Genomic DNA, 24,430 nt, shown 5'->3' with positions numbered 1-24,430 from the left:
CAGGGCCGGTGCTTAATCCACTGCGCCACCTAGCTGCCCCTACCAGATGCTTTTTAAAATAAAAAGCAATTGTTGAGTTCCTTCTATCTATAATTACTTAGTAATACAAAGTAGAAATGAGTGAGCTAAAGTTGAATGACCTTAGGTATGACTGGATGTTGGGAATTTGGGGTCCAATATTTCTTTTCTAAAAATTCCCTTCAAAAACCTTGATAGTCTAAGGAATAAGAAATTAGCTCAACCCTATGAAGTTTTGTATTTTGTTTTGGTTTTTTTTGCCAATCTCCCAAGGATTTAGCCCCTAAAATCTTTATAAATGTTTTGAGTTTTTTTTTTTAAGATAGATTAGACAGATTTTAAAGACTGGGATTTTAGAAAGATTTCTTACCTTTACTTATTGCCTAATGGTTAGAAAGCATTTTAAAAATATTTTTTATTGTGATTGTTACTTGGATGTATAGAGATGTTGAACCTTTTCCCCCAAGTTGAAGAGTAATATATAACATACCATAGAATTGTTCTTAAGAAAATAGAGTTTGATTGATCAACTTATTTCCTTCTCCTCAGGCTACAAGACAGTCTTGAATTCATTAATCAGGACAATAATACTTTAAAGGCAGATAATAATACGATTATCAATGGACTTCTTGGAAATATAGGTAATTAATTTCTTTGTTCACCACCTTACTTGTAAATTCATTAAATGTACATTGTGACAAAAGTAGTTCTGAAATAATTCTTAATTATTATAACAATTGGGTTTTAAGATAGAATGCTTTCAAATGTTAAAAATAGAAAAGACTTTTCAGTCTAATAGCCTTGTTATCTTTTCTTCCTATGCTGGAAAATTAAATACCTAATTGATCTTTTTTTCTTGAGTGACAAATAGTATATGTTGTTGTATACTTATCAAAATGTACTTCCTTATAGGGGTAAGATATCTTAAAGGTCTTCTAGCCAACTCTGTCATGGTTTCTAAACAGATAAGTGTCCCTTGTTCATTTCAGCTAAAAGAGACTAAGTTATTGAAAGACACAAAAATAATTGCCCCATCTGCCGAGCTAACAATAATAATATTAATAGCTAGCATTTATATAATGCTTTAAAGTTTGCAAAATGCTTTACAAATATCTCTTTATCCTCACAAAAACCCTTGGTAGGTAGGTGCTATTATCCCCATTTTATAGATGACAAAATTGAGGCTTAGAAGTTAAGTGCCTTGCCCAGGATCACACAGCTTGTAAGTGTTTGAAGCTGGATTTGAACTCAGCTTTTCTTGACTCTTATCTACTACATATTTCCATGTTAATTGAAATAGATGGTTTGTTATACTTAAAAAGTGAAATTTAGCATTCGAATGGGTTTCCACAGTGTATGAAAACTCCATTTTCGTGTTCCTGAAAGACATTTCTTAATAATATTAATATACTTAGTGCTTTTGTTACCCTGAGTTTGTAGTTGTTGAATGTTATTCTGAGTAAGAAGAGCTTAACTTCCTTTATGGGATATTTGATTTAACTTGAAAATAATTTCAATTATGCTGCTGCTCATTGCAGTTCCAGTACTTTTAAGACCTCTGTTGCTTGCAAAGACCAAAAACCATAAGACTATAAACAAGTGCTTCTCTGAATTTTCCATGGGAAAATTTTTCATTTAAAAAACTAATTGCATAAATAAATAAATAAATAGATTGTACTAAAAGAATACAATTTTATATTTTGCCTCATTTTCTTAAGTATAACAGTATATTTTTCCTCAATTCCCTAGCTTTTCAACATATTATTTACTTGATATGTGTTTAGAGAAATTAGAATTCTCTCTTTTAACTTAGTTATTTTAGGATGAAACATTTTACTTTTGAACTTAGTGGTTTTTATTGAGTAAAATAAGTGTTAATAGTAATGATACCTTATATGTAATCCATTTAGGGTTTTAATGTGCTTCGCATATATTATCTCATTTTAATCTTCATAATAACTCTTTGAGGTAGGTGATATTAATATTCCTATTCTACAGATGAGGAAACTGAGTCTTAGGTTATATAACTTGTCCAGGGTCACACAGCTAGAAAGTATCTGAGGGTAGGATTTGAAACTAGGTCTTCTGATTTCTAGAGAATTTTATACCTTTGAAAACTGAAGGATTCATTAACATCTAGCTATATATTTGACTTCGTACAGAATTCTCATTGAAGTAAAAGTACCATTTACCTATTTTAGCACTACATTCAACAACAGGTTTTGGTTGTTTTTTTTTTTTCCCAGAAAAGGAATATATTCCTTTCTTTACTTTAGTTTCCTTCTTGTTGAAAGTATGTCACTGAAATATTTTGCTGGAAGCATAAAAATAACATTTCAGAAGAGGAACAATTTTCTAATCATTACCATGATGATCTTGGACTGCTTTCTTTAGCAAAATATTTTTTATGTCCAGTTAAAAAAACAACAACAACACAACAGCCTGGTTACTACATCATGATTTTTAATCAAGAACCTATGAGGACCTTATTCTTTCCAGTCTTCCTTGAGAACACCAAAATCAGAACTTATTAAATTGCTCCATTGAAGTGTTGAAGAAAGTTTTGTTAAACCCCAAATCTGGCTTTGGAGTGATTTTAAAGATATCTAAATTAGGGGCAGCTAACTGGTATCTTAGAGACTCATTAACTTGCTAGATGACTTTTATTCAGTTCCTAGAGAAATTCTTTGTGCTACAATTTAAAAACTTCCTGCCAACATCCCAACCAAGAAATCTGATACTCTCCTACAGTTTATTGTGGCTGTACTGTCCCTTGGATAGCTAGGAATCTAGCTTCATAAAGTGTATTTGGAACCCTGGCCTTTACAAACTCCCTGATCTGAATTTTATTTCCATTTCCTCTTTTGTTTCTAGTTATAACTTTGTAGTCATTGGATAAACCCATGTGTTTGTTAATATTTCTTTTCTGTACTTGTTTTGTGGTATATTCTGTTTTACTGGGCATCAGTGTGATGTTTTCTTCTTTTTCTAAAGGTGGAGTACCTCTATAAATTCTCCACTAACACTATGAAATTTTTACTATTTAAACCTGAGGGCATCTGAATTTAACAAGGGTACTTACTACAGCTTGAATTTCAGTTCTTGTTTATGTAAAATTTGTTTTCCTCCATATCTGTTAGTCTGCTCCTATGTTGCTTTATCTTCCTTTTGAAACCAGGTGCCGTTCAGCTTTACTAACTTCATTCTTTCATATGTATTTTACATTTTGCCATGTAGGTCTTTCACAGCTTTGCAGCCCTAGGAGGGCATTCTCTGAGCAAGGCCCGCTCCGCCTGATCAGGAGCGCCTCTTTCTTTGCAGGTTTGCAATGTGCTGTGTGGGTAGACTAGTTGGTGTGACCAAGCTACTAGAAATTTGTAGTTTAGCTTTGGAAATAAGATATCAGTTGAAAGTTGATTATGAGTATATAAGAAAAAAATACCTTTTTAGGTAATAAGATCTGTCCCCTAATTATGGAATTTGTCTTTACTATTCCTGGAAATCACGTTTTCATTGGAATTATTTTAGAAATCATATTTTCATGAAATTATAGTTTGGTGATTATTTTTCAGTATTTCTTTGACCTTTGGAAGTGCCAAACCCAATTTTAGTTAGCTTTCATGAAATTATAGTTTGGTGATTATTTTTCAGTATTTCTTTGACCTTTGGAAGTGCCAAACCCAATTTTAGTTAGCTATTTGCTGCTTAATAATGGAAAATATAAATTCTTATGTGTCATTCAACTTTCATCTGAAGAGGTCTTATTGCCATGGCTAAGTAGCTTTTGTTTCATAGTTCACCAATTGCAAATAAAATAAAATTCACTCTTCATTTTCTTGTAAAATTTCTATCCACACTTTGAAATAAGAAATTTTATTTTTATCACAAAGACTTAGTTGAACAAGTACCATTAATTCTAAGAATACACATGCCTTTATTTACATTACAGAATGAGTAGTAATTGAAAAAGCATATAATCTGTGCTTATTCTCTTCTTAGCCAACTGTTGCTATGCTTCTTAGTTTCCTAAATACATTTTTGGGTGCAGTATAAGATTACATTTGCCAAGCTGAAGTCTTGGTAGGACGTGAATAAATTACCTACCATTTTTCTTCACAAAAAAGTATAAATTTGGCCTTTGCTTCTTTTTATATAAAATAAAGGTACTCAGTATGTTCTAGATATGATCTTCAAATAAATCTCTGGGCTTGTTCAGCTTAGCAGCAGCTCTTGGTGTTGGGGGTGTGCCGTGCTGTTGGAAAATAAAAGAGCAATGAATGCAATGAGATGAGCATGACTTAGTTTCGATAATTAAAAGGAGTGCCACCAGTCTGAACAAAAGTTGATATTGTACTTAACAGGCTTGCCTTTCTTTTCAGTTCACAGCAACCCAATGGACATGCCTGGAAGAGAACAGAATGAAGACAGAGATAGTGGCATAGCACGCTCTGGTAATGCATGACATTTAATAAAGGGGCATGGATGTTTGGTATTGTTTCCTTGATGTATGATACAGTTCTTTAGTGTTTGATATCATGTGAGAAAATAACAGAAGTAGAAATTATTTAACAATATTGTATTCAATAATATATATGTGATAGCTTTTCACATTTTTTATCTCTGAAGTAGGCACAGCCAATGCAAAGTGAAAAGTGTTTGCACGTTGCCACCATATTGAATTGTTTTGCTTTACTATACTTATTTGTGAGAAGGAAAAGTGGAAAGAGCCACTGGAAAGTGATACTGAAGGGAAAAAAGAGAAGAATATTATTAAAAGACAGTTTCTTAAGTTTACAGTGACTGTGGCAAGGGAGCAGTGGTTTGCCACTTGGCTACAGTTCTGATTTCCCAAATAGCAACAAGGTGTATTTTACACAGAGATTTCAACTTTTTTCTGCAATGTGAATTCTTTCATTGTAGGGTTTTGTGTTGTTGTTGTTGTTGTTATTTTAATCATCTCAGGACTTTATTGGAGCTATGCTCAAAAACTGTTCACACCACTTTGCCCACAATGGGCCTAGTCATGTATTTGCATGGTGGGAGACCGAATTTCATCTCTCAAACTTTTTGTGCCAGTGAAGCTGAAATCATTACATTTTAATTTCCCTAATACAGAATATCATTGAAGACAGACAGCATTTGTCAAGATATTTCCCTTCTCTAATCCAGTAATCTTATTTGGGGGCTTTAAGACATAGTATCTCTTAAACTGTCCTTTCCTTTTCTATATTTGGAATTTTTTCCCTTTAGGGTAGAATTTTAATTTTTATTGGTTATATTTAACATTGCTATGCATTTTAACTTATTTGTATCTATGTATCTTTTCTCTTTCTAGGATTTGTTTTTTTTCAAATTTAATTTTTCTCTGCAGCAATGAGTTTTACTGCAACAATTTGGGCCAGTTAGTTTTATAGCCACAGCTTTCTTTAAAAAGTAGGGTGTGTAACATTTGAATATTCCTTTTGTTAAAGAAGTGTTTTGTTAACTTAATAATAATGAAAATTAAAATTTTGTTAACTTCTCAATAATAAGTTTGATTAACTTATTAATAAACTATACCATGTAGTTTTAAAAAATATACATGTGGTTTCAGGTGACAGTCAAATCTTTATTTTTAATGATAACAATGGTATATTAATTCATTTAACACTTTTAAGTTTTCTTTTTTAAAAGCCTGAAACTTAAAATGTGCCTGATGATTTCTTTTTCTCTCAGTAATACATTTTTTAAAAACAAATAAGATTTTAAGGGTTCATGAAGAATTGAAAGTCAAAAGTTGGAGGTTCAATAAAGTCCATATTTTGTCTTTAACTTTTATTGAAATGTTTTATACTCAAACTATTACACTTTAAATCACAGATTAAAAAATGATTCCTTTTGTTTTTATTGTTCTAACAGCATCTCTTAGCAGTTTGCTTATTACTCCCTTTCCCTCTCCAAACTCCTCACTTACCAGAAGTTGTGCTAGTAGTTACCAACGACGCTGGCGACGCAGTCAGACAACCAGTTTGGAAAATGGTGTCTTTCCTAGGTGGTGAGTGAATTACTAAACAAGGAAAAAATTATTTATATTCCATGGCCTTTTATCAGTCTCACTTTTTTTTCCTATCTTTGGCTTTATCTTTCAAAATATATAGTTGTCAGTGTATATATACATATACAGTACTAGTTTTGCTGACTCACTTTGCAGAAGTCTTTCCATATTTTCTTGTATGTGTTATTTATAATTTTTATTTGGAATATTATATTCTATTAATATACCCATAATTTGTTTAACTATCCTCCAATATAGATCATGTTTAAAAATAATTTATTATGTATTTAATTTCTTAACAGTAAACTAAATAAGCATAATTAACAACTCTTTATACTTAAAAATTAATTGCTATATATAGTATTCCCGTAATTATACATTGATGGTGCCTATTATATAGTTTCATTCTTCATTCATCTCCATTATATATTTGTTCTTCCCTGATCATTGTTGTAGTCAATATATGTTCTATTCCTCTAGTTCTCTTCGCTGAGCTTTATATAAATTTTTCCCAAATTTCTTAATATTCCTCATTAATCATTGTAATGACTTTGTTCGAGTATATTCTTGAACTGCTATATCATAATCTATTCAGCCATTTACCAACTGTTGGACATTTAAGTTCTTTCTTTTTTTTCTTTCTTTTTTTCCCCTTTTGTGGGGCAATGAGGGTTAAGTGACTAGCCCAGGGTCACACAGCTAGTGTCAAGTGTCTGAGGCTGGATTTGAACTCAGGTCCTTCTGAATCCAAGGCTGGTGCTTTATCCACTGCGCCACCTGACTGCCCCCCCATTTAAGTTCTTTCTAGTTCTTTTAGGGTATATTTCCCAAAATAGGCTCATTAGATCATAGAACATGATTATTTTTGAGACTTGTCTAATACTGGATAGCTCTCTAAAGAGGTTCTATTCATTTTCAATGCCATCAGTAATGTACATGTACCCATTTCTCCATAATCTTTCTAGCTTCAAAGTTTTAACTATTTTTGCTCATTTTGGGTAGGTATAAAGTTGAAGCTTAAAGTTGTTCTAATTTGTGGTTATCTGATAATTAGTAAGGTTTATCTTCTATCATCTTATTTAATAATCAATTATCTGTTCTGTTTTTAAAAAATAGATTGCTCCCTCTACCTCCATAGCATGATTCTCATCTGACCCTTTCTGTCTACTCAAAGAGCTACTATTTTAATTCATGCCCTTTGTCTCCCACTTAGACTAGAGTTGTCAGACTCACTGTCTATGGGCCACAAAATTCCTGAGTGTACCCTGAACGAGATTAAAATGTAATTGGAAAATGTTTAACAAAATCAATAAAAATATAATAAAACATAGATAATGTTGATTTGTAGTTTTTTTAGTCAATATGTGTCCAGCAGGCACATGTTTCTATTTGAGTATAATTGTATAATTTCACTGACCCAAACTATTGCAATGGCCTACTAATTAGGCTCCCTAACTCAAGTTTCTTCTCATTCCAGTCCATAACGTTGGCACAGAGATTCTACTTCAGTGAAGTGTCATTCCCCTATTCAATAAATTTTAGTGGTTCTCTGTTATCTCTAAGATAAAATATAAACTCCTCTTGTTTAACTTTCAAACCTGACCCCACTCTGTCTTTCCATTATAATTGGATAATACTCTACCTTTCAAACTTTTTTATCAAACCAAACTGGCCTTCTCTCTGTTCCTCAGACTTGACTCTCATCTCTGTGCCTGTGTACTGACCATCCCCCTTGTCTGGAATGCACTCATTTCCTCCTTTCTGCTTTGTAGAATCCCTCTCCTCCTTCAGGATGCAGATTGAGTACCAGGTTCTGTGTGAAGCTTTTCCTGATGCTCCTCAACAGCTAGTACCCTCCTTACTAATAGCCTACATTGTATTTAACTATCTTATAGTTATCTTTATTCTCTTTGTTTATTCTGTACATGTTTATATATAGATATAGATATAGATATAGATATAGATATATATACTTATTGTCTCCCCAGTTCGATTAGGAACTATTTCATTTATTTATTGTATTGGTATCCCTAGCAAATAGTATAGTGCCTGGCCCATAGTAAGCACTTAAATACTTATTGAATGGTTGCTTTTATAATTCATTTTCTGAGTCTGGAATTTTTATGATATATGGTATGAGTTAAAGTTATAAATTCATCTTTTTCCATGTTGCTATCCAGTTTTTCCATTTCCTAACATTTAAATGATAGATTTTTTACCCTAGTTTTAAAAAAATTTTCTCTAAGTTTCCTTTGTCTGTTTATTTTGTTCTGTTTGTGAAATTTCTCAGTACAGTTCCTGACACATAGTACATGCTTAATAAAGCCTTATTGAGGGGGCAGCTAGGTGGCGCAGTAGATAATGCACCGGCCCTGAATTCAGGAGGACTTGAGTTCAAATCCAGCCTCAGACACTTGACACTTACTAGCTGGGCAAGTCACTTAACCCTCATTGCCCTGCCCCCCCCCCAAAAAAAATCCTTATTGATTGCTTACTATTCTGCTCTACTGATCTTTTTAAGAATTTTGAATATTTATATGTTTAAATGAGAATCACAGGGGTAGCTGGGGGGGTGCAGCTAGCTGGCACAGTGGATAAAGCACTGGCCCTGGATTCAGAAGGACCTGAGTTCAAATTCAGCCCCAGACACTTGCCATTCACTAGTTGCGTGACCCTGGGCAAGTCACTTAACCCTCATTGCCCAGCACAAAAAGAGAGAGAGAGAGAGAGAGAGAGAGAGAGAGAGAGAGAGAGAATCACTTTGTAATAGATTTTAAAGTCTAGAAAGGCAAATTCTATCATCGTTTGTTTTTCTGTTTTAACTTTTGTTATGATTAAGCCCACCTCCATTTAGAAAACTGTGGGTATTTTTATTGGCATTACAATTAAATCTATTTATTAATTTTAGGGGTTATCATTTTTATTGAATTAATTGGACTTATCCATGACCATTGAATTTCGAGGTATTTAGCTCCTCCTCTATTCTATCCCTACACTTTTATAGCTCTTATAAAAAGTCATATTTGTCATTAGATAAGGCATAAGCTATTATTTTTAGATGATGATATCTCCATAATGTATGACAATTGATCTGTATTTGGAAGGGAACAACAAGAAAAAAACATAAGTCTAGACTTTACAAATAATTTGTTTTGCCAGATGAAATTTAAAAGGCATAAACCAAGATATTTGGTTTTTGAATGAGTTCTAAATTAGCTAAAAATCAGTACTGCCTCAATTTAACTACAGTAAAATTTTACATGAAATTTATCCAAGTAATAACAGCTAATATCAAGGTTTAGAGGGAGAAAATAGGCAAGGAGTTCCTCAAAACCTTTTTAATTGTTTTGACGTTTTTAAACAAGACCTTAAGAAAAAGTCCATTATTTAATTGCCAAGAAAATTAAATTGACTTTTTTTTCAATTGACATTTAAAGTAATTACATAAACTTTCTTATAGGTCTATAGAAGAAAGCTTTAACCTGTCTGATGAAAGCTGTGGCCCAACTCCTGGGATTGTTAGGAAAAAGAAGATTGCAATTGGTGTAATTTTTTCACTTTCCAAAGATGAAGATGAAAATAGCAAATTTAATGAATTCTTTTTTTCGCACTTTCCTCTCTTTGAAAGCCACATGAACAAATTGAAGAGTGCAATAGAACAAGTAAGTAGTTTTCTTTAGTTTATGTGTTTATCCTTTTTAAATTTCTTACCTCTTGTGTTAAGATGTTCATTTATTCATTCAGCTGTAGATTTACTGAATGCCTGCTACATTCTAAGACTCAGTTGTAGCTTTTTTTTAAACATTATTTAAAAAAAATTTTTTAATTATTTAGTTCCAAATTCTCTCCAGCCAGTACCTCTACCTTCCATTGAGAAGAAAAGCAATATATTATTATGTATGTCATTCAAAACATATTTCCATATTTGCCATGTTGCAACCAAAAAAAAAGGCAAGAAAAATAAAGTGAAAAAAAGTATACTTCAGTCTATACTCTCTATTCATCAGTTCTCTCTCAGAGGTAGATAGCATTTTTCACCATGAATCCTTTAGAATTGTGGTTAATTGTACTGATCAAAGTAGCTAAGTGTTTCACACATGATCATCATTACAGTATTGCTATTTAGTATGTACTATATTCTTCTGGTTCTGCTCACTTCCCTTTGCATCACTTTATATAAGTCTTCCCCAGTTTTTCTGAAACCCTCCTGCTCATCATTTCTTAGAGCACAATAGTATTCCATCACAATCATATACTATAACTTGTTCAGCCATTCTGCAATTGATGGGCATCTCCTCAATTTCTAATTCTTTGCCACCACAAAAAGAGCTGCTATAAGTCCTGGATTTTAAGAAGCTGAAAATGTAATAGATGGACTGTGACATAGGCATCAACATAAAATCAGAATCAGTTAGGTGTAGAATGTTGATGGAAATTCAAAAGAGAAACAACATTTCCAGTGGGGGTTTGGGACAGAGGAGGAAAGGATTCATAATGGGGTTTTTGGAAGAAATAGAATTTGTACTGGACCATAAAAAAAAAATAGGTAGACTTTAGCCAGATTGAGGAATCCATATATGAACTAAATCACAAAAGTTTTTGAAAAATATATTGCATATTGGGGCAGCTAGGGGGCGCAGTGGATGGAGTGCCGGCCCTGGATTTGGGAGGACCTGAGTTTGGATCTGGCCTCAGACATTTTAACACTTACTGGCTGTATGGCCCTGGGCAAGTAACTTAACCCCAATTGCCTCACATATATATATATATATATATATATATATATATATATATATATATATATATATATATATATATACACACTGCATATTCAGAAAGACAAGTCAAAAATCATTTATTAAGTACCTACTTTGTGCCAGGTACCATGTCAAGTGCTTGGGTATACAAAGTAAGGCAAAAGACAGTTCTGGCTCACAAGGAACTACATAGTCTAATAGAGTAAAGAACATGAAAACAACTTTAAAGAAACAAGGGGTGTGTGTAAGTAAAGTTGGAGATGATCTTAGAGGGAAGGCTCTAAGATTAAGGAAAACTGTGAAAAGCTTCATGCAAAAAGTGGAACTTTAGCTGAGACCTGAAGGAAGCCAGGGGGCAGAAAAAAGGAGGGGATGAATTCCAGGAATGGGGGAGAGACAGTGAAAATGGACTGAGTCAGGAAAAGGAGTGTCATGTGTAACAAACTACCAAAAGGTCAGTGTCATTGTATCATAGAGTACATGAAGGGGAATATAAAGTGTCAGAAGATTAGAAAGGGGAAAAGTGAGAAGAGGTTATAAAGGGTTTTAAAAGCCAAATAGTGAATTTTATATTTGATTCTGGAGGTAATTGGGATCAACTGCAGTATATTAAATAGAGAAATGGTATGGTCAGACCTGTGCTTTAGGAAAATCACTGATAACTGAGTGCAGGATGGACTGGAGTGGGGATAGTCATCATTTAGGGAGAACAACTAGAAAGCAATTGCAATAGTCAAGGAGTAAAGAGATGAGGACCTGCACCAGCATGGTGGCAGTGTCAGAGAGAAAGGGGGCATATACAAAAGATGTTGCAAAGGTAGAATCAACAGGACTTGAACAATTGATTGAATAGGAGGGATGAGAGTTGAGGATGACACCTAGGTTGCAGGCCTTGGTGGATGAGAAGATTCTAGTGTCCTTGACAGCAATAGAAAAATTAAGTAGAGGGGAGAAGTTTGAGGAAAGAGATATTGAGTTCAGTTTTGCACATTTTGAGTTCCAGAAGTCTAATAGGCAGAATAGAGATGTGAATCTGGATATCCAGACAAATAGATATGAAAATCATTTGCATAGAGATGATAATTGGATCCACAGGAGCTGAAGTGATTACCAAGGGAAGTAGTTTAAAGGGAGAAGAAAAGATGGGCTAGGACAGAACCTTAAGGGACTACAAGGGTGAGTGGGTATAATTAGATGAAGTTCCATTGTAGAACATTGATAAGAAGTGCTTAGACAGAGAGAAAGGTAACCAAGAGAAAACAATGTCATGAAAACCTAAAGAAAAGAAAGTAAACATTGTCAGAAACTGCAGAGAGCTAGAAATACAAGAATGATTTGGCATTTAAGAGAATGCCAAATTTGCTAACATGTTGACAGGAACCTGACTTCTAAAATGTTCGAAGCCAGTGTGAGCTATTTCTTGTTGTTATAGGCAAATCATTTGGGTTAACAAGGTAATTCTGTAAAGCCCAGAAATTTTTACAACTAATTCCTTTAATTTGCTAACTTTGGAGAGTATAATTATAATGAGCGAACTTGTTCCCTAAAGAGATATAAGAAACTGTACTTCCTTCCCTTCTTTGAAGAGGTGGGGGCTATGGGTGTGGGACATTTTGCATACTGTTAAACTCAACTGATGAACCGATTGGTTTTACTAAAGTACTTTTTTTTTTAAATAAGGTATGCCTTATTTGAAAACAAAGATGATATAAACCAAAAAAGATATAAATAAAAATAAAATTCCATTTCAATATCTAAAAAAAAAGAAGAAAGTATTTCTTCAGATTAAGATCACAGTGAAGAGTATTTTGGTTTTTTACTGTATACTGGGTGAATGAATGGGAATAGTAAGAGATATTAGAAAGGTTGGAGGTGTATCACATGTTGACAGGAACCTGACTTCTAAAATGTTTGCAGCCAGTGTGAGCTATTTCTTGTTGTTATAGGCAAATCAGTTGGGTTAACAAGGTAATTCTGTAAAGCCCAGAAATTTTTACAACCAATTCCTTTATGTTGACATTGTATGCTTTGACAGTTGCAATAAAAAATTCAGAGTATGAAAATTTTGAACTCTTTTATGACATTCACTGGCAAGTGCAGGGTATAAATCCACCATAAATACATGTGCCTCCTCTATCTTTCCCTAGATAGGAAAGTTGGCAGTCTGTTCAAGGTTTTCTAAAAATAAGTATATTTGACTTCTTAGTTCTATAGACAGGTGAGAAAGGAAATATGTGAGTTTGCTTTTCCTTTTCTTTCCCTTTGTTGATCATACTTACTATAAAAATTATGTATTTAATGATTATTTTCAAGGCTATGAAAATGAGCCGGAGGTCAGCTGATGCCAGTCAACGGAGTTTGGCATATAATCGTATTGTTGATGCCCTAAATGAATTCAGGTAAGTATTGTTTTTCTTGCCTTTTATGATATGATGCTATGTCTATATATGCACAAACTGTTTTCTGTCTCTTTTTTTTCTTACACACTTATCTTGATGTAAGTATTTTTGAGACTAGTGAATCCAGTATTCAGAATTAAAATGAAGTGTAGTGGATCAGTGGAATACCAGTTGTACAATGAGTATAGTCATAACAGTTCATAACACAGCCATTGGCACATGGGTGCTTAGTAAATGTTTATAGAATGAATGAATGAACTTATTTGGGGTCTACCAATCCTACACTATCTGAAGGAGCAATATATCAGGAAATGGTCCCCCTTTTATTTGTTAATGGCCCCATAGTTAGCTCTCCGGCAGAGAAGAGGTCTCTCTTATGCTTCCTAGGCTACATTTGTATCCCCAAATACCAAAGATCTCTTAGGGATGTAGTAGTTTTTTTCTATTGTGTCCCAGAAGGCACTTAGATACATTTCTTCCTAGGGACAGAGAGAAGAACTTTAATCTCCCCAATAATTTCCAGTGTATTCAAACTTTTGCCCAGACTTATACTTACATTTTCACTCTGTGATAGTCAAAATAAGAGTTTCACTTGTTCTTTTTAAAAGTGCATACAATTAACTGAAGGGAGAATGGTAGGCATAGTTTTGCTGATTACTGTCTCCATAGCTACCCACCCTAGCCTGATGGTCAGCTTCAGCTTTATATTAGAATGCTGTAGGGCTATATTTTTTTTTGAAGAGTTTCTGAAAAAATATTTTCCAAAAAAAATTACAAACTTAAAAAAAATTAATATCCCATATTGAGAATATTCATTCAAAACTTTTTAGGAAATACATTAGACTAAACTTATGCTTCAAAGGAATGGGCCTCATTTTCAGCAATAATCATTAGCAAAGACTTTAAAATCTCTAGTCAGCAATGTATAACTTTACTTAAAAAAAACAATTATAAGTTGGAACTCAATTTTTAAAAATTGATGTCAAAATCTGTTTTTACATGTAATTTGGAAAATAAAATTCTAAACATAAAAAACTAACAATTACAAAATAACCTTCAGATAGTGACAGAAATAGCATGATTAAATGTATCTTTGTATTTGGTTATGCTAAAAATAGTATTGGACCTTTTAACTTGTTTTTTGTCTATTAAATAAACTACTTGTTTGAAGTCTTGGTTTGGTTTTGCTTAGGTTTAGCTTTTCAAAACCTTCAGGTACCTTTGTAATTTTAAGTTATTCTCATAAGTTTTCTTTGCATCCTAGAAATATACATGAGCATTAGTTTTCCAATATATTTTAACTATATGTGTAACAGCTGGACTATAGATACACATTAATTTCTACCTTGCTGTAATGAATTCCCTTAGGCATCTTTTGGGGAGGGGGGCAGATTCATTTTCCTTGAAAATGTGTTAAATGTCCATAAGAGCAAAAATATAAGTATTTGTGAATTCTGCATTCAGCAGTTTTTAATTTAGAACATTTATGATCTATGGTCATTTTCATTATTGTTTGATACTTCATATTGTTTCCTACCAAATGTAGAATGCCAAGTGTTTTATTATTATTTTATTCAGATGTATTGAATTGTGGGTCTTTTGTAATGGCTAAACAAAGTGGAGTAGAAGAATAGGGATTGGACCTGTGATTTAATTGGTTTAGGGAATTCATGGATAAAGAAACTCCATTTACCAATATAGGTCAGTCAATATGCGGCCTACAGGTATCCTTAGGTACAATTTAGTGGCCTCATTTCTAGCTGAGTGTGATACTAGTATATTATACCATGCTGTCTCTCTGTGTGAAATATAAAATAGAGAAAACAGCTCTAAAATTGAGTCTATCATAGGACTATAGATCTTAAGGTAGAAGAGGTATCAGAGTACATATTACCAATTTCTTAATTTGCAGATGAGGAAACTGAGACCTAGAAAGGTTTTGTTTTGCCCACGTTAACATAGGTAGTAAACATCTAAGAGAGAATTGAAAGCCAGGGCTTCTGATTCAGAGCCAATACATTTTCCACTGTGCTATGTGGATCATCATTCCCTTATGCTGAGAAAATAATTTATTTTTAAGATCAAGTACCTAAAGTTAACTGATCTGTCAGGATATGTTCATAACTGTGCATATGAACAGTTATCACCTACCAAATTTAAGCCGAGAAATAATTATTTTTTCTTTCTACTAGTTATTTTATTGTTTTCCCTTTTTCCTTATTGAAAAAAAAAATTAATCCATAATGGCAGTAAACATGGCACATTTGTCTTTTTACTTCTCCCAGGGGGAAAAGAGCGCCTCATCTCAGCAAGCATTATTTATATTCACTTGAAGTAGAAGATAATAGGCAATCCTTTGAGTCTGTATTTTGTAATTTTTTGAGAAATCTTGAATGTATGGACTAATTACTATTTTTCCTCTTCTTTTATATCAAAAAAGGATACTAATAATTAGTTCATAAATCCAAGATTTCTCAAAAAATTATAAAATGCTTCATTCTACCTCAGCCTTTTCCTTGTCCTTATTACAACCTCTATTCCTTCCATCTCTTTCTGTTCTTCACTGTTCTCTCTTCACTTTCTTCCCTTCATAATTTTAATCTGTTAACTAGTACAACTAAATATTGTCCTTTACCTTTGAATTCCTTGTTTCCTTTTCCTACCACCACTGTTTGTGCCCTGCTGATTACACCCTGGGTTGTTACTACATCCACTTTACTGTTTCTACTCTCATGCTACTAAATGGGAATCATAGAATCGTGGCTAATGAGTTTACTCTAAATCCATGTCTTATTTTAACTAAGTCTTTACTGATATGCAGCCATGTTTTGTTCTTCCCTGGTTTGGTTTTTTATACATTTTTGTAGTAGCCTTTTCAAATCTCTGCTCTTTTTTCAAGTCCCCTAATACAACAGGACACTTTCCTAAGCAGCAGGACTCTTATCCTATTTCACTGAAAAAATCAAAGCTATCCATTTGGAGCTCCCTTAACTCTCTAACTGCATAGAGCAAAATCCCTCTACCTCTTCACCCGTGTTTTCCTTCTTAACTACATTCTTTGCCTAATATGTGACCCTTTTCCTTGTCAAAACTAGTCGTACTATTCATGCCCTTGCCCTTGATCTCATTTCCCGCTGATTCACCACCACAAAGGAGAGGATCTCTCCTCCAGAGGTTTTTTTCTCATTGTTCATTCTCTTTTGTCTTAAATCTCTTGCTGTCTCTTTACTGGATCCCATTCTGCTGCCTAAAAGCATTCCCCAGTTCTCCCCTTCCTTAAAATACCTTCACTTTTCCTGCTGTCTACTGAAACTGTTATATTTCTTACCTTAGTCACTGGCATATTTGGTCATTTATACTCATGGCTTTTGCTTTCTCTCTATCCACTACTTTTCAGCCTGTTGCAATCTGGCTTCCAATGCCTAGTATTCAAATGAAATTGCTTTCTCAAGAGTATCAGAAATTTCTCAACTGCTAATAAAATATGAAAATATCCTGCAAACCTTCAAGCATTATGTAAATATTAACTATTATTGTTACTATTCTATATCCTATTTGACTTATCTACAGCTTTTGACACTGTTGACTACCTACTCCTCTTTGGATTCTCTTGCATTCCTTTTATATTCCTTTTATTCCTTTATAACACTGCTCTCTCCTGGTTCTATTTTTATCTGTCTACAAACCCTTTAATCTCATTTGATGAATTGTTATCTGTTTTACCCAGAGTACTATTCTAGATACCTGCTTTCTCCTGTGGCTGATGGTTTCATCCCTACCTACCAAGTCAATTATCATCTCTGTACAGATGATCTATATTACCTAGCCCCAGTCTCTTTCCTGAAGTCTAGTCCAAAATATCCACCTAGAAGTCCCGTTTTCCTGGAGTAATGTAACATGTACATAGTTAAGTAAACTAATTACAAGGTTGTTTGAGGGAGAAGGCACTAACAGCTGGGAAGATTGGGAAAGATTTCTGAAACTCAATATGTGCAAGCCAAGAACCCATTACCTTTTACTCGTATTAGCCTCCCCCACCCCTAGACTTCTTTATTACCATCAAGTTACTCAAGATCCATAACCTTGAAATAATCCTATAGTTTCTCCCCCTCTTACCATACCTCCACAAGCTCTTGCCTGAGCTATTGTAGTAAGTCTCCCTTCTTCCAGTCTCTTTCCCCTTCCAACCCAACTTCCAAACTCATGCCATATATTCTATCTCTCATACAGGCTATCATTACATCTTATTGGCTATCTATTCTTTAAATGATAAAATTCAAATTCCCTAACCTGGCATTTTAAGGCCCTCCATAGTCTAGCTCCAACTTGGCTTTCCAACATAATTTCATGTTAACCCCTTGGGTACCACAAATTCAACAGACCTCCCTCCCCACCTCAGTGTCTTCACATATGTTATCATCTATGCCTGAAGTGAAATCCTTCCTCATCTCCACTCTCAGAATCCTTTTCCTAGGATTATAGGATCATATTTAAAGCTGGTAGGTAGGGGGCAGCTAGGTGGTACAGTGGATAAAGCACCAAATCTGGATTCAGGAGGATCTGAGTTCAGATACGGCCTCAGACATGTAACATTTACTAGCTTTGTGACCCTGGGCAAGTCACTTAACCCTCATCGCCCTGCCAAAAAAAAAGAAAAAGAAAAAAAATAAAGCTGGAAGGTACCTCAGAAGTCATAAAGTCTAACGTCATTTTGAAGATAAGGAAACTCAGCTCAGGCACTATATCTCTCTGAAGTTTTTCCCATTACTCCCAGTCATATCCTCTCCTTCCTCATATGTTGTAGTTGGCTATTTTTGTGTATGTTTTGTATCTCTCCAAGACAATATAAGCTTTTTGAGGGCAAGAACTGCTTCATTTTGTCTGTTTCCCCAGCACCTACTATATGCCCTTGTCAGAGAGAAGATTTTTAATAAGTGATTTTTAAATTTAGTTTAATTCATCTAGAAATTTTCCTGTTGAAGTCCAAAATTTTAAGGTTTTTTAAGCCTATAAAGATGGTATAATGGATTGCTAAGGGAATTTTTGAATGGGATGAAAATTGCTCTGAGTTATGTGGTATAGTAGAAAGATGGAGAAATGGGATCAGATCCCATTTCTAATATGAAAATGTATAGTATTGTATTAGATCCTAGGCAGTGTTACATAGAGGATAGAGTGCTAGGCTTAGAATCAAGAAGGACTGGGCTCAAACCCCACACTAATACTTACTAGCCCTAGAACCCACCATGTAGCCCCTGTGTGTCCCAGGCAAACTCCCTTAGACTTATCTGCTAAATAATAGATGACTTGCAGTCCATATCTGTGAGCTGTATTAGGAGTTAGGACCTGAATGGAATTTCTTCTTCTTCCTTCTTCCTTCTTCTTCTTTCTTCTTCTTTTTTTTGGGGGGTAAGGAAGTTGGGGTTAAGTGACTTGCCCAGGGTCATACAGCTAGTAAGTGTTAAGTGTCTGAGGCTAGATTTGAACTCAGATCCTCCTGAAGCCAGGGCTGGTGCTCCATCCACTGCACCACCTGGCTGCCCCATGAATGGAGTTTCAACATTGAATTCCTTGGAGTGACAGAATCATTGCTCCTTTGCATACTTCTCTTTTCACAAATAGAATTGTTTTAAGACAGTTTCTACATGCTTCTAAGCCATGAATGCTACATAATTTATTAAGTGAAATGTTGGTGATTTTAAAATTTTCATCTTTTTAAAAAATTTAGAATGGTTTCCTATCAAATATTTGTTATTTGTTTATCTTGTTATGGCATACATGGGGAGGAAGGACCACTTTAGGCTCAAGATATCAACATTTTTATATTCTTTAGGTACTGAGAGAAGGCTTTGGGATTAATTTAGCTTGAGGTTATATGACTGCTATCCTTTAAATTGTGACTAATTGATACTTTAATCTAAAATTTTAAGACTTAGAATAGTTGCAAAACTACAAAAACACTGAACCATTCTGACTAGCCCCTGGGATGTGCAAAATAATATAAGTATTCCTTCTCTTTCTTTCTTTTCTTATCCTCCAACTGAGAAAAGGTCAATTCTATGGCATTTTTTTTTACACAACCTGTATTCTGTAGGCACAGATGTTATTAGCTCAGTGTTTAGATCTCATTTTGTCAACTTTCCTAACTGAGAACAGAGCTCAAGAATAGAGGTGAGAAGTAGTGGTGAAAAGTGGTTTCAACTTGAATTTCAGAGAGGTAGATTTCTGTTCTCTATATAGAGAAATATCCTAAAAAGAGCTCTCCAGAAATAGAATGGGTTATCTTAGTATGGGTAATGAGTTCCCCATCACTTCAAAGTGAAGAAGGATGTTGTAGAGGAAATTCCTGTTTGGATATGGGTTGGACTTCATGACTTTTGAAGTCTCTTTCAACCCTGAGATTCAGTGATTCCAGAACTCACCAGTACTCTCTTTAATTGATTGAAACCTGAAGTTTTGTTCATTTATTCCCTTTTCTCTCTGATGCCATATGCTCTTAAAATATCAACTACTAAAATAGTTCTTCCTACACATTTCTAAAGCCTGTCTTCACAGAATTTTCAGCCTGACAAATAGGATTAAAAATGGCATAAGAAAATAAGTTCACTTTAATTTTTAAGTTTCCTCAAATTCCCTTACAGTTGTCTGTCCTAGTTGAGGATACTTATTGCCTTTGACCCAGACTATTCCTGGACAACAATATTCATCTATCTGAGAATAAGCATTTATTTATTTTTTTGTTGTTGTTTCAATCATAACTATTTTTTTATTCTGAATAGAATTTTATTTTCCAAAATATATGTAAAAACAAAATTTTAACATCAATTTTTTAAAAACTGTGTGTTCCAACTTCTCTTCCCCCCTCCATTCCCACCCCCCACCCACAAGAACTCAAGCAACTCAAAATAAGTTATACATGAGTAGTCATGGAAAAATTTCCATATTAGCTAGTTGTGAGAGAAAACAGTCAAAATAAAAACAAAACTTCAGATTAAGGAATTGTCAAAGAGGAGATGAAAAAAAATTTTAAATGTGTTTCCATCTGTTTTCAGATACTATCAGTTCTTTCTCTGCAGACGGGCTGCAATTTTCATAAGTCTTTCAGGGTTATATTGGATCATTGCCTTGCTGAAAATAACCACATGCTTCCCAGCAGATCATCCCCCACTATTGCTGTTATTTTGTATACAATACATTTCACTCTGCTTCAGTTCCTGTAGGTCTTTCCAGGTTTTCCTGATAATATCCTTTTCATCATAACCTTTATATAGTAGCTTAAGCTTGACAGAGGATCTTTTTCATAAAAGCCCAGCAAAGTAGGTACCATACATTTTGCCATTATAATCAATCATCATAACTATTTCCCTCCATCCCACTCCCTTCCCATGACATTTACTCTATCTTCTTTTTACCTATTCCTCCTCAGAAGTGTTTTACTTCTGAATATCCTCTCCCTCGCTCTGCACTCCCTTTTTTTCACCCTTCCTTCCTTGTCCTTCCCTCCTATTTTCCTGCAGGGTTAAATAGATTGCTCCTCCCAATTGGGTATGAAAGCTGTTCGCTCCATGAGCCCACTCCAATGAGATCAGGGTCCCTGAGCTAATTCTGTGTTCTAAATTTTTCTTCCTCCCTCCCTTCTCAACCTTCCCTATGAGATCAAGCAATTCAATATGTGTAGTAATGCAGAACTTCTTCATCTTCCTTGAAAATGTTTTGCTTTTTACTGCTTTCTCCCCCAATCTGCCCTTTCCTCCTTCCCTTCTTCCCCCTCCCCTTTTCTCCCCCTCCCTCAGGGCAAAAATATATTACTATACCTGCTTGAGTATGTATGTTAGTCCTTCTTTGAGCCAATTCTGATGATATTAAGGTTCTCTCACTCCCCAACTCCTTCCCCCTCTTCTACTCTCCTCCATAAGCTTTCTTCTTGTTTCCTTCATGTGAACTACCTCTCCCCAGACCATCTCTCCCCTTCTCCCTCCCCCAGTTTATTCCTCCTACACTTCAACCCTATTTTAATGATGTCATCATGGATTAGTTAGGTGGCACAGTGGACAAAGCACCAGCCCTGGACCCAGGAGGCCCAAGCCCCAATCCAGCCCCAGACATAAGACACCCCATCCTGTCTGCCCTACAAAGAACAAAACATAAATGCTTTACAGATATCATCCGTTCATATTCAGTTCGGCCCTGTCTTCTGTGAATTTCTTGTGAAGACTTTTTGTTTTGTTTTGTTTTTTGGTGAGGCAATTGGGGTTAAGTGGCTTGCCTAGGGTCACACAGCTCGTAATTGTCAAGTGTCTGAGGTCACATTTGAACTCAGGTTCTCCTGAGTCCAGGGCCAGCACTCTATCCACTGCGCCACCCAGCTGCCCCTGAATTTTTTATTTATGATTTCAAAGTATTATCTTCCCGTGTAGGAATGTAAACAGTTTGATCTTTTAATATCCCTCATGAAGTCTTTTTCCTGTTTACCTTTTTATGCTTCTCCAGGATCTTGTATTTGAAAGTCAAATTTTCTGTTCAGTTCAGGTCTTTTCATCACAAATGCTCTTTCTCATTGAAATTCCATTTTTGCCTCTGAAAAATTATACTCAGTTTTGCTGGGTATGTGATTTTTGGCTGAAGTCCCAGTTCCTTTGCCCTCTGGATTATCATATTCCATGCCCTCTGGTCCTTTAATGTAGAAGTTGCTAGATCCTGCTTTATCCTTATTGGAGCTCCACAGTATTTGAATTCCTTTTTTCTAGCTGCTTGCAGTATTTTCTCCTTGACATGGGAGTTCTGGAATTTGGCTATAATATTCCTGGAGGTTTTCCTTTTGGGATCTCTTTCAGGAGGTGATTGGTGGATTCTTTCAATTTCTACTTTAGCTTCTGCTTCTAGAATATCAGGGCAATTTTCCTTCACAATCTCTTGGAGGATGGTGTCTAAGCTTTTGTTTTGGTCATGGTTTTCAGGTAGTCCAATGATTTTCAAATTATCTCTCCTAGATTTATTTTCTAGGTCAACTGTTTTTCCAAGGAGATATTTCACATTGCCCTCTATTTTTTCATTCAATTAGATTTGCTTTACTGTGTCTTGGTTTCTTATAAAGTCACTAACTTCCATTTGTTCAATCCTAATTCTTAGGCAGTTATTTTCATCAGACAGTTTTTTAATCTCCTTTTCCATTTGGCCTTTCAAACTGTTGACTTTTTTCTCATGACTCTCCTGCATCGCTCTCATTTCCTTTTCCATTCTTTCCTCCTTTTCTCTACATAATCTTTCTATTTCTCCTACTTTCTTTTCAAAGTCCCTTTTGAGAGCTTCCATGGCCTGAGACCAGTTCATATTTTTCTTGGAAGCTTTGGATGTTGGAGCTTTGACCCTGTTATTTTCTTCTTCTTCTGAGGTTGTATTGTGGTTTACCTTATCCCCAAAGAAATTTTTGATGGTCTTCTGCTTTCTCTGCCTACTCATCCTGGCTTACTATTTCTTGGCTTTTAACTCCTTTTTTTTAAAAATTAATAAAGCATTTTATTTTTTTCCATTACATGTAAAGATAGTTCTCAACCTTTGTTTATACAAGCTTTACAATTTCAGATTTTTCTCCCTCCCTCCCCTCCCTCCCCCCTCCCCTAGACAGCAGGCAATCTGATATATATACATAATAACATTATGTATAACATATTATATATATACATATAATAACATTAATCCTATTTCTGCATTAGTCATGTTATAAGAGAAAAAAATCAGAGCAATGATGGAAAACCTCAAAATAGAAAAAAAACAACAGCATCAAAAACAAAAGAAATAGTATGGTTCATTTAGCATCTATACTCCACAGTTCTTTTTTTTTTTCCCCCTGGATTTGGAGATCCTCTTCCATCACGAGTTCCCTGGAACTCTTCTGTGCCATTGCATTGGTGAGAAGAATATAGTCCATCACAGTAGATCAACACTCAATGTTGATGTTACTGTGTACAATGTTCTTCTAGTTCTGCTCATCTCACTCATCATCAGCCCACGCAAGACCCTCCAGGTTTCTCTGAACTCCTCCTGCTCATCATTTCTTATAGCACAATAGTATTCCATTGTATTCATATACCACAACTTCTCCAGCCATTCCCCGATTGATGGGCACCCCCTCAACTTCCAATTCTTTGCCACCACATAAAGAGCAGCTATAAATATTTTTGTACATGTGGGTCCCTTTCCCCCTTCCATGATCTCTTTGGGAAAAAGACCCAAAAGTGGTATTGCTGGGTCAAAGGGTATGCACAGCTTTATCGCCCTTTGGGCATAATTCCAAATTGCTCTCCAGAATGGTTGGATCAGTTCACAGCTCCACCAATAATGCATTAGTGTTCCAATTTTCCCATAGCTTCTCCAACATTTATTATTTTCCTTTTTTGTCATTTTAGCCAATCTGATAGGTGTCAGGTGGTACCTCAGAGTTGTTTTAATTTGCATCTCTCTAATCATTAGAGATTTAGAGCATTTTTTCATATGGGAATAGATAGCTTTGGTTTCTTCATCAGAAAACTGCCTGTTCATATCCTTTGACCATTTCTCAATTGGGGAATGACTTGGGTTCTTATAAATTTGATTTAGTTCCCTATATATTTTAGAGATGAGGCCTTTATCAGAAGTACTGGCCTCAAAAATTGTTTCCCAGCTTTCTGCCTCCCTTCTAATTTTGGATGCATTGCTTCTGTTTGTACAAAAATTTTTTAATTTAATGTAATCAAAATCATCCACTTTGCATTTTATAATATACTCTATCTCTTGTTTGGTCAAAAACTGTTTTCCTTTCCAAAGATCTGATAGGTAGACTATTCCTTTCTCTCCTAATTTACCTATGGTATCACCTCTTATGTCTAAATCGTGTATCCATTTTGACCTTATTTTAGTATAAGGTGTCAGATGTTGGTCTGTGCCTAATTTCTGCCATACTATCTTCCAGTTTTCCCAGCAGTTTTTGTCAAATACTGAGTTCCTGTCCCAGAAGCTGGAGTCTTTGGGTTTATCAAACACTACATTACTAGTGTCATTTACTACTGCATTTCCTGAGCCTAGCCTATTCCATTGATCTACCACTCTATTTTTTAGGCGGTACCAGATGGTTTTGATGACTGCTGCTCCAGGTTTGGTACTGCTAACCCACCTTCCTGTGAATTTTTTTTCATTATTTCCCTGGATATTCTTGATTTTTTGTTTTTCCAGATGAATTTTGTTAT

The 24,430-nt window shown here is 34.7% G+C and overlaps 1 protein-coding gene across 2 annotated transcripts in view; it reads left to right on the top strand.

Annotated features, from left to right (window-relative positions):
• FNIP1 (folliculin interacting protein 1) overlaps positions 1–24,430 on the top strand; it is a 149,674-nt gene that overhangs the window by 101,932 nt on the left and 23,312 nt on the right. Inside the window, exons 6-11 of one of the 2 annotated variants that reach the window (XM_043990173.1) lie at positions 568–659; positions 3,256–3,339; positions 4,398–4,469; positions 5,917–6,052; positions 9,513–9,714; positions 13,123–13,208. In XM_043990173.1, coding sequence (XP_043846108.1) covers positions 568–659; positions 3,256–3,339; positions 4,398–4,469; positions 5,917–6,052; positions 9,513–9,714; positions 13,123–13,208 — 672 coding nt within the window. The remainder of the gene's footprint in view (positions 1–567; positions 660–3,255; positions 3,340–4,397; positions 4,470–5,916; positions 6,053–9,512; positions 9,715–13,122; positions 13,209–24,430) is intronic. The other variant, XM_043990174.1, reaches the window with a different exon arrangement.

This window comes from Dromiciops gliroides, chromosome 2 (genome assembly GCF_019393635.1).
Source record: "Dromiciops gliroides isolate mDroGli1 chromosome 2, mDroGli1.pri, whole genome shotgun sequence".
In the NCBI taxonomy this organism is placed as follows: domain Eukaryota; kingdom Metazoa; phylum Chordata; class Mammalia; order Microbiotheria; family Microbiotheriidae; genus Dromiciops; species Dromiciops gliroides.
This window is presented reverse-complemented; position numbering and strand designations above follow the sequence as displayed.